General features: G+C 44.3%; 1 protein-coding gene across 1 annotated transcript in view; it reads left to right on the top strand.

Annotated features, from left to right (window-relative positions):
* Nucleotides 1-229: 229 nt before the first annotated feature.
* The window catches only part of T265_03462 (hypothetical protein), a gene marked incomplete at both ends in the record, with an annotated part of 29,598 nt that continues 18,765 nt past the window's right edge, over nucleotides 230-11,062 (top strand). Inside the window, one exon of the mRNA XM_009167962.1 lies at nucleotides 230-510. Within this exon, the coding sequence (XP_009166226.1) occupies nucleotides 230-510 (281 nt within the window). The remainder of the gene's footprint in view (nucleotides 511-11,062) is intronic.

Raw genomic sequence — 11,062 nt, 5'->3', positions numbered from 1 at the left:
GCAGGGAAGATATTTACAGTAGTTTCAGGTGTGATCCAAGTAGCTCGGAATGACTCTTTAAGATGCGCAAACAGCCCTGATCAGGTCGGGGACTGACGATCTCGGATTCCAGGAACTGTGCCCAAAACTATGCAAAACTGGTCATTGGCTGTTTTACTCTTAAACTGTTTACACCAATGGAGCAGGAATTCACCCCGTTTTGTTTACAACTCCTGTTATTGAAAATAAAATGGCCAAAAAACTCCACTGGCAACGGCTTGCATCTGATGAATGCAAGGTTGTTGACTTCGAACTGGAATCTATCGTCAACATAGAGGAAACAAAAATTGGAGGAGAGATGCTGGAAAAAACTTGTCAGACGGAAGCGGTGACAGTTTACAGTTTGGCGGACAGGACAATGAAGGCACCGAATAAGTGTCCAGTTTCCAAAGCCCATGAGTTTCCACGACACGAGGATCAACTGCTGCGCGCAGCGGTTTCCGGGGCAAAAACATGTCTGGTTGGGCACGGGTGAATGTGATTGGACATAAATTCGCATCCGTCGAGATGTCTTTTCCTCTGGTAATACCAGCCGTTTTTTACAGTGAAATTCATCCGTCTCATGCACTTCATCAACTTGTCACAGCGAATTTAACCAAAAAAGATAGGAAGATACACAGTTTACTGTAGATTGACACTTTCCCGAGTCTGAATGTGTCTCAACTTGAAATTTCCGATGATTGTGCAGGTTCAAACGGGCAGCAATGTCGACAACGGCCTCAAGATCGAGTTATCAAAGCCGCCACTATCAGATTGCTCAAAAGTAGGATCCACAAAACCGGTTGTTATCAAGAGTAGTCTAAACAGAAGTTTTATTGCACAGGTTGGCCACCTTCCCTATGAAACAGTATCGAAGTGATAGACTGGGATACTCCCGGGAAGTTTGGACAAAAGTTAACTCCGTAGTTGCGCAGGGATATTTTGCCCGACCACGTTGCAATAAAACCTCGCTAATTCATCACCAAACGGTAGGTGGTTTTTGGCTTGACGGATAACTAATTGTGGAAAATATGCATTTTTGGTAGGGGTATCCCAATACTCCTAAGGTAGACAACCTTAATGTGTCAATGATTCAAGTAAGACCCATACAGAATGCGAGATCATGCCGTCAGGGCCTAGTGAACTAGGCCACTTAGATTGGTTATTAAACTACAAAACTCGAAAAGACGGACGATTGGTTGTCAATGCAAACAAACCTAAGTGTTGTGACCACAATTTTCTTAATGCTTTCTTGATACCCGAACCTGGATAGCCGCCTGGTTGGCAGAAAGCCAACGAACGTGTGAATCAGCTGATCTACCTTCAGCCGAAGGCGATCACGTGGAAAGTTCTAGGCGGGCCAAAAAGTGATACTAACAAGAGAACTCATCTATCAAGGACAAGTGACGAACAACCAATCAAATCTGTCTCAACGAAAACGGTTATTCCATTGGTGGTTTTGTAGTCCAGTTACGTTCGGAGCTGGTTCTCCTACCACTAAGTCACATCTGATTGGGTGCGATGAGGTGGTTTAGACAGCCGTTGAGCTACTGGGTCTACCGATCCGTATCATATGACCAAGGCAGACTCACCTCGTAGAGTCGTTTTGACAGCTCTTGTCAAGCCACGCCTGGTGAGGTGGTTTAGGCAACCGCTGAGCGACTGGGTCTACCGATACGTATCACTTGACCAAGGCAGACTCACCTCGTAGAATCGTTTTGACAGCTCTTGTCAAGCCACGCCGTTAGATTGATACTGACAGCCTATCAGATACTGGGTAGATAGGTGAAAGCACTCGCTTGGATTGATCACGTGACAAAAGTCACTTATGTGTGACTTGGTCAAGATTTTGACTGGTCTAGAGATATTTCAGCGAGAGGGATGCTCACCTGCTCTTAGCAAGTTGTCATGTCGTGTACCAAAAATATCCTTCCGAAAAACCACAAGAGAAACTGTACACAACCACATGAGGACTGGCATCTTGAACTTGAGGTTGCCATTACTAAGCGTCAACATAAACCACAAATGTGCTGGCGTCGAATTTTACTGGTAAAGCTAAACAAACTGCGATCATCTATAGTCGAAATTGCCAATACACTCTAAACCAAATAAGTGAAGTTCAGGCCAGTCGATGGAAATGTTCCGGTCAAGTTGTACAAGGTGGCACATCGGAAGAACCAATCAAATTCATCCCCAGCCAACTTCTCAAGTCCGAGTCAGTCTATACGTCGATCGATTCACAATCTGCAAGTAAATTACTCATCAACCTTATGAGTAGTTTACTTTATGATAAATAAGTCTGTGTCGCCCAGATGAGCCTCAACATTTTAGCTTTGTAAGGGGCAGCCCTAACCATGAAACAGGGTCGTTCGTTTCCTCCCCTGACAGTCGTCTTTTCAGGACAAATGTGACAGCTTTTCAAACCACAAAGGTTAAGATTAGCCGGTCCACTTTCTAAAAAAATTTCATTTGGAACATGTTGAATAAGCCGAGCCACACATACTATTCCTGATAGCCTATCTGTCATAAAAAAATAAATATGACAATAATTTGACAACACTTTTTGCCCCAAGATGATATGTTACTGACCAAGTTAGAGTCTAATAACACCTGTCACCTGGTTTCCTACCGGTCCAACATCTGGGCTGCACACAAACTTTGTTTTCCAAGTGTCAAAAACGAGGGCTGTAATTAAGATATATAAGAATTAAAGTATAATGTAATAAAATATCCACTGTTGCGTTTCCTTTTATCACAATTAATGGCTGGAGAGAAAATAACAATCGTTCAGCTGTAACATCCTTTCGGTGCCTAGATGCTGTGTCGCTGAAAGGAAGTACCAGGGCAGAGATATTGCCAAGGCACTCAAGTCTAGACAGGAGTTGGGTTCGAACCATGGGTCTTCTGATCATTAAGTTGATTCCTCAACAGTTAAAGCCCCTCAAAATCAGAGGCGAGTAGACAAAAGACTAGTGAGAGATCGGGCGTTGTTATACCTGATGTGTATCTAGCTAGATAAAACTGCTGACAGGTTTTTGGCCCGTTTTTTGAGCGATTGTGCGTGGAAATCCTACCCTGCGTATACCCAGTTCATCACACCAAAGCCAACTACGTACTGCACCGTAAAATGAGGTCTTTGAAAAAAACATTGATTTTTCATCGAGGCCAATTGTTCAGAAATGTACACTTTAGTCTGTCTATATATAATCAAGCATGGCATGGTTAGACACAAACATACATTTTCTCGCAGAAAACCTCATTTTCATTGCCACAGTCCTTCATGAATAACTATTTTTTTGCGAAACACACTACACTACTTGCTTTTGTGTCTATATTTGCATGCTTCTCGTGAATAAGCTCTCGTATAGAGGAATACACTCATTTGCAAATCAAGTGCTGACGCACACGGTCTGGCTTTGGTACGAGGCTGTGATCAACGCTGACTCGCGCTGTCTGGGTTTGATACAAGGCTGTGACGCGCTGCATGTTGAGGGGGTGTTTTCTATCTGGTCAACATCTAGCGAAGCTGAGACCTTCGGCAAATTTTGGGCACTCAGTGCTTGCTTTCAGGAAGCTGACCTTCCTGACACTCACTGACAAGTTTGTGAGGCCATTCATTGGCACCATAAATGATGTGTCTAAAAATTTGCAAGATCTGCTTGCGAAACAATTTCATTCCACATGGTGACTCAGCGGAATTCCGAATGAATCTCGAACTTTGTGATATTCTTCAACTGAGTGTGCTGCACAAAGGCCGCCTCGTGATTCAGTTGGCACGATATTTGAGATATCACAGTATCACAGCATAGAGGAAACTACTCACAAGTTGAAGAAGGGCGAAACCGGTCGTGGACTGTCGAAGAGTTTTCAGTAACCTTGTAAGTAGTTTCCTTTATGAAAAGCTCTTGTATCCCTTAAATTTCACATTGCCTTACAGAGCAGCATAGAATTCTTGGGTGTATCAACCCAATTAAGTAGTGTCGGACTGTTAGCCATACCTAATAGGTGTACGTGTGACCCATTTTCCAACTGTCTACGTACTACTTACCGGAGCAAGGTTATGGTTCTAGGACCGTAAGACGTGGTGATTAAGGCTGAATGTAGCGATGCGATGAGATAAAACCGTCTTCAGTTTACAGAGGGAACTGCTCCGCACCTGCCTGACGGAATCGATATTCCAAGAACAGGCTGCGTAATATTTCACCTTAATTCGCTACGTAAGTCTCAAGTTGGTGTGGCTCGCCACTGGTGGCACTCCCGGTGCCATAATCCCCCCCCCACTTATCTGAGAGTGATCGCAGCCTATCAGTTGGGCCACCGTTGTCTCCTGTGCTATTCTACCTGGTTTATTCGGGCTGGTGTTCTAATGCGGTGTGGTTACCCTAGATCGGTCATGCCATGCTCAAAAGCGTACATCAAAATCGGTCTTTCTGTACATAGTTTCCTTTATTATAATCAATAATGGCACTGTATTGGTCCAAGAATTCCGGTATTCATCTGAATATTTAAGTCACGTGATGTTTAACTATTTTCCATCTGACAAGAATTCACAACGGGTGTCAGACTACTTGCAGGCCGTAAACAGAGAAGTCGTTGGAACTTATACGAGCACTCCTTGAGCGTTTTTGCCCATCTGGGTTGCTCAGTATTACCTGAGTAAAACGACCTGGAGTGAGTGAGAAGTCATTGACCCTGCTGCTAGCCCGGCATAAGTTGGCAGTGTCACTTGGACCTGACCTGTTCGGTTGGTCTAAGAGAGAGCTAATCACACTGTGGGTCAGCCTCTTGTGGTCAAACGGTTAAGTGGCAAATGACCGAAATATCGCGGGTTGGAAACTTCGTCAGATGGAGGTTCGTGAGATGCATATTAATGGTGATTCTGAACCAGGATGTACGGTGCTTCTTGACTTCTCCGGGTAGATTGACTTCGTTGACAGGGTGAAGTTTCTATTGAACGCTACCAAATATTCTTACATAACCATGAAATAACTCCAATTTCCGGCGAAAAAAACGTTGACTTCACCAGAACCAAGCGTAAAATTACTGCTTCATACCTCTGTTTTGCCGGACTCACTTTGTCCAGCTGCATTAGCCGAGCAGCTGGCACCGAGAATTTCGTGTCCTTTTAGTGTCAACATCCAACTCGACTCCAAAGTGTCAGGTACTTTACGGCACTACAAAGCTATCAGTATAGCTTGCGGGTGGGAACCATTGAAGGTGAAAAATGAACTGAAGGGACTCCATTAGAACTTTACTATTGCACAGTCGTCATTATTGCACAATGCAGTTCGCTCTGGAAACAGTGAAAGGGAACCCCACAAATTTCGGAAGCGATTCATAACAGAATAGCAAATCTGAGGCAAGTTTCTGGTTTCTTTGTCATGAATTAGACCGGCAAATGAATGTTCACAAACAACTGTCGACGAACTACCGGATTTTTTCACCACACAGGTAAAATGTAATGGGTAATTAGAGAAATACACTCATTTGCGAGAGACTCACCCGGAAGTCAGCTGAATCTCTCCAATAAGGGCAAAACCGGTCGTGGACTACCGAAGAATTTTCAGCAACCTCATGAGTAGTGTCTGGCGTCTATAATGATTGATCCTCAGGATGTCACAACGTAAAAATAAATATTCTTATTATTGTCTCATGTTCCCAGGCTTCCGCTGTAAACTTTAGAACTTGGAATGCCCTTGATTCGTAAAATAAAATATGGTCTGATGACAGCATCGCAGTACTTCGACTGGTGAGGTAAAGTGAAAATGCAAAAAGGATTTTTGGATTCCGGTGCTGACATCTCATTGATTCACTAAACCAACTGATTCCTCTCCGAATCAGTTTATAGAGCAGCGGAGAAACACGAGTTCTTTAGTGTATGACTAGGAGGTATGGAGGTATTTCGAACCTGTTCCTTCCCAGCCAAGTTCGAAATGTCACGTTACTGATACACTGCTCTGTCCGATTGCCTGAACTTTTGTATAATGCCGCTGCTGGTGAAAGCATCGTTTTTTCGGGGCTGATTAACTTGTGGGCCGTAGTTTTCCGAAGTACCCCATGCTAACCGCCTGGCTTCCCTGATACGACTGTATGCCGCGATTGCCCTATGGCTCATCAGATCTTGTGGTAGAGCCATTTTATTGCCATCACTGTCCTACTCAATCATTAAAAGGAGTAAATGCATCTAAAATCAGAGATTCAAGAGATTCCAAAGGGTCGAGCATATGATATGAACACTCATTGGCCCTACCCACCAAAGCAGGATGCCGCTCCTCTGTGTCAACCAGTGATCAGGTGTTTACATCAAAACTGCGTGATTTGCGAGTGAAATGACACTCGTTCACTGAACGGATGTCGCCGACAGAAACCCTGAGTGGAAAATAGAACTGACCCGAGTTTAGCGAATATACACTCATTTGCAAACTAATTTGGTTTTTCGAGAGACTCACCTGGAACCCAGCTGAATCTCTCGTTTATGATGTTCTACCCTATGAGTAGTGCATTACGAATATGAAATTAATCAAATTAGTGTGTGATTTCTTGTTTATGTTCAAAACACCCCAGCAACGGCCCAGTGAAAGCACTGATCTTGAAAAGCAAGAGAAAAGCGACACTTTTTAGTGGCAACACCCCAAATACTCGGTGTAGAGCAACGTTCTTTTGGTTTCCGTGTTTATGGGTCATCTTCTTTTTCACATCTATTTCTGTTACAATACTTGTGTGGATAGTCAAGACAGAAAGCTGTAGCCAATTTGAAGGCGTTCACGTGACAATCGGAGCGGTGATCTACGTTCTTAGCCACTCGGTTACTCCATCTATGCCGGACAGATGTCTCAGCCTATTGTCACTTTGAGGCTAAGTTCAACGAGCAGCTAAAATATAGTATGTCGCTACGGGCGTTGGGCGAGAAACGCATATATCAGTGTGTCACTTCCTGGAGCGTCTTTTTTGAGCTTGAACATCACTACATTGAAGGGTATCTATGTGTTTGCCAGCGGTACTTAGTCACATCAGAAAGGTGCGTAATCTCTGACTTTCTTAAGAATGGACCAAACGAACCAGGTGACTGATTTGATTTGGATCTGGTTGACTGTTTGACAACACTGTTTTTCAGAGAGCACATACTGTCCTGCTCTGGATGAAGGCCACCAGTATGAAGATGCCACTACACCTGGTACGGCGTGCAATTTCGTTTAGATTTTGCTTCGCTAGACTGTGTGGTCTAACCAAATTTTTTGCCAGTCCCTCTTACGAGGCCTGTGCTTTTTGAGGGTTACTCAACCGCCCGGCAAAATAGTCTCGTCAGTCTCCCTCATATCAAGGTAGATGATTGTCCGTAAAGGATTTATGTTCATCTTCGATCAGAGCATAGAACGACATCCACCTTTACAAAGCGAGCCATCAAAAATCTCCCTGGAGGAAGGATAGGATAGCACACTTTCCGCTGTTGTTGGTGTCACGGTGAAAACTACTGACGAGGCATGCAAGTAGTATGTGGTCTCGCATGACTCCCCTTTCATCTAATGGAAGGTGGGGTTGGTGGCATTCGTTTAAATCTGCTTGACGGTTAATAAATATCTAGGAAAGTTCAGGAAGATGCGTTCAAGAGTAAAAAAGGAAATATAGTTTACAAAAAACAAGATGCATATGATAGTTTTGCTTTCTCGTCCAATAGTTTGTAACTGTTCAGTTGGCGTTTTATAATCAATAACTCTGGATCGAAGGCCCTTTTCCTTTCACTAATGTGGTTGGCGGCCCTGGTCACTTCCAGCATCCGGGCCCTTCGAGGTGTGAGTTCTCATGGGCCCAGAATGCGAATCTCGTTCGGCCGCAGGGGGGAATGTTCAGAACATACGAGTGACGATTCAACGAGGTCGTTCTCGACAGCAAGCAGCGAAAGTGCTTATCGATTTAATTAAGTGTTGAAGGCTGATTAACTATCAATGTCAGCTAATCACCGTCGTCCCAGGTAAATCCATTTAGTTTTGGGACAATTAAGTCCTCCGTAAGACTGAGAATTTCTGTGCCAGCTAATCACCGTCGTCCCAGGTGAATCCATGTAGGTTTTGGATAAGTAAGTCCTCCGTAAGACTAAGAATTTCTTGACGTGACACTACTTATAAGGTCGATGAAAACTTCTCGACGGCCCAATCCAAGTTGCATACAACTCCGAAGTTACGTTGATGTCATTGGAGGGCGCAGCTGAAACTCAGTCGAGTCGTCAACTGATTGTGTTGTACAAACTTCGCATCACGTTTCCCGCGGAGACTTTCAAAAACATGAGATTCACTTTGTCGATCCGTTAACGCCAGTAACTGAGCGCTTATGCGGATGTTTCTAAGACTTCGTATACTGTCACGCTCACCCCTTTTTAACAGTAACATTAAGGGGATCTGTGCGTCATGCATTGTGAACACTCGCTGTGAGTTGACATCGTCAACTTGAAGAGGCACCCAGCAGGTGGAAGTCAAGTGGAGAAACTCTGGTTTTATCTGTGATACGAATCCTAACACTTTGGGTGGTTAACAGTTTTTCGCGTCTTCATTTGTAAAGCAACGTGGGGAACTGATTGTCAGAGTAAGGGTCGATCGTTATTTGGAAGGCATCCGCGCAGGTTTCGAGCTCGGGTTGGCCAAAACGACCTTGTGCACTCTTTGTCTCTGGCCGTGTTAGGACGCGCTCAGACATGAAAAAAGCGAACGTGCAGAGAACGACGCATCCACAAGGTCACCATCGGTACGACACGTTTCGTATAGCAGGTACGTTGGTGGAGCTCACCAAACACGGTTTAGCAACATAAGACCAGTGGAGTGGGACCGAAATTGTTCACGACCGGAACACCACTATTGGCTGTACCATATTTAGCCCTTTAGTCACCCTATGTATTTACGCAGACGCTCTGTATGTTTTGTCCTGACAATACAGCCGTGTCCCGAGTTCTCTGCCTTCTCCTTGTCGTGTAGTCTGGCAGGCTCAGTGCAGGCGTAACCCACGATACAACAGGCCGACAGTGTCAAAATCAACAGACTAACGACCAAGTTTTTACATGTGCCATTTCTCAAAATAAAGGGTTGTTTACTTGGCTTGATATGTACAAGATCGAATGTGGGACCCTCCTGCTATAGCCTTTGCGGGGGAGTACGTACAGCCAGCTCCGCTTGAAAATGGTCTGCAAACGGCACGAAAGCGTCACAGAGGTATGAGAATTTATTCGAAGTTGACTGGGCTCAGTCGCCAGAAACTGTACAGTCTTGAACTCCAAACTGTTCAGTCCATTGATGGCATGGGTGACTGGATCACTCAAGTTACAAGACACGGCGTGCAAGGACCAGGATTAGTACCTTTCTCGGTAGAAGAGATTGCTGAGGGAACCATGACAGGTATATGGTCAGTGAGCTACTGACACGAATGACCGTCAAGGTGATTTCAACTTATCGGCCTTTTCCATAGTTGTTGGGCTCAGAAAACTCAAGGACTCGATAAGTTCACCGATGTAAACGTGAACTGCACGTCACTTTGGCGTAGGTGAGTTTTGACATTTGACGGAAAAATAGTAATGCGTACGAAGCAGATTTTTCTAAATAGTTCAGTTCTGATTGGACTCGGGCAGAGTTGATTCCGTCTTGTCAGTCCTTGTTGGAAAGGGATGCTCTTTCTCGCTTGAACCGTCTCATTTTTTCAGAGTTTTTGCTCGTGTTGAAGACTGCTAGACATGCCGGAATGTTTATTTCACTACAGATTTGGGTCGAGTTTTCTCTCCATTCCTTTTATTGATTTTTGAACAGACCTTTTCACCAAATATTTTAACATGGTTGTATGGTTCTGAGGTACGAGTTCTCATTACCAATGTTGTCCCTATTGATGAGAATGGTCCTTTAGAGGTCTCTAATTAACCTCTGGAACACAAGTTAAAAGGCGAATCAAGAACCAACCCACAAACGGGCCAGACTGTCCACCTGACGTCGTTCCAAGTACTTCATCGGTCTATTTCTCCAACAGGTTTGTTTGATTCCCTCGGTATTTTCAGTCTGCACAACCAGCGGTACTTAATGGCTTACACACAGATACAGTTGTCCGCGGCGCCAATCAACTGTGCCGACTGAATCATCTTCTGTGTGACTCACTCTCGACTGGTTTCTGCACATATTTATGAAAAACCGGTCGACGCACTCCGTCTTCTCCCTTAACTGGAGGCGGTTTGCTTTGAATGGGTGGAAAAGACAACAGCGGTTGTGTGGTCTCCCGATTGATGCGTCTCTGAATATCTGCAGTTGACAATCGCGTGTGCACAATGTATCGGTTTGGAAAATGTTAGAGCAGAGGAATGGCGGTCATTTTCTCTGTGTTTACGATGAATCGAATGGACACTGCGTGTGTCCGTTTTGTTTGTTGGCGACGTCGTTCAGGTAAACGAGGTGAAGTCGCTCTTTCTTTTTTTTCTAAGTTTATTCACTTTTTCGACCTGGGGTCTCAATAGCACAGTGCAAAGACGTCGTTTATTGCTGATCTAGGAATCGCGAGTAAGAGGGGATATGAGATTTGTACTTTTAGTTTTTATTGAAGAGGGTGAAAGTGGGACATGTTATTAATAATTTGCACAAAAAGGTCCGTTTTTCGGTACCTTTGCCTCCAAACGAACTCAGACAAGTAGTGGTCTACGAAAGATCGGTGTGTGCCGCATTGGCGTTTAAAACTTCACGATTTCTTCGCGATAATTTCTCCGGACAGAATTTGATTTTTGCCAAATTTTTGGACCAGCAATATATGAATAGAATTACTGTACTGTCCTCCATCCTAGACCGCTCCAGCCAAGTGCCCTTTCGAAGACCGATTTCTTGCCAACACTGTCTGGCATTACACCTCCGCCAGTCAGAAACAGTTGAAAGTGTCATTTGGTGGCCATTGTTGCATAAACGTTGCTGATGCATCACTCCGTGACCTTGCGAAAAACATATTGCCATCTTCTTGTCATGAACGAGAGTTGAAAGCTTCAGAAAGTTCCTCTAAGGTTTTACATCCGAACGGAGAAAATCCTTGCACAAAA

Source organism: Opisthorchis viverrini (assembly GCF_000715545.1).
Source record: "Opisthorchis viverrini unplaced genomic scaffold opera_v5_50, whole genome shotgun sequence".
NCBI lineage: Eukaryota > Metazoa > Platyhelminthes > Trematoda > Opisthorchiida > Opisthorchiidae > Opisthorchis > Opisthorchis viverrini.
This window is presented reverse-complemented; position numbering and strand designations above follow the sequence as displayed.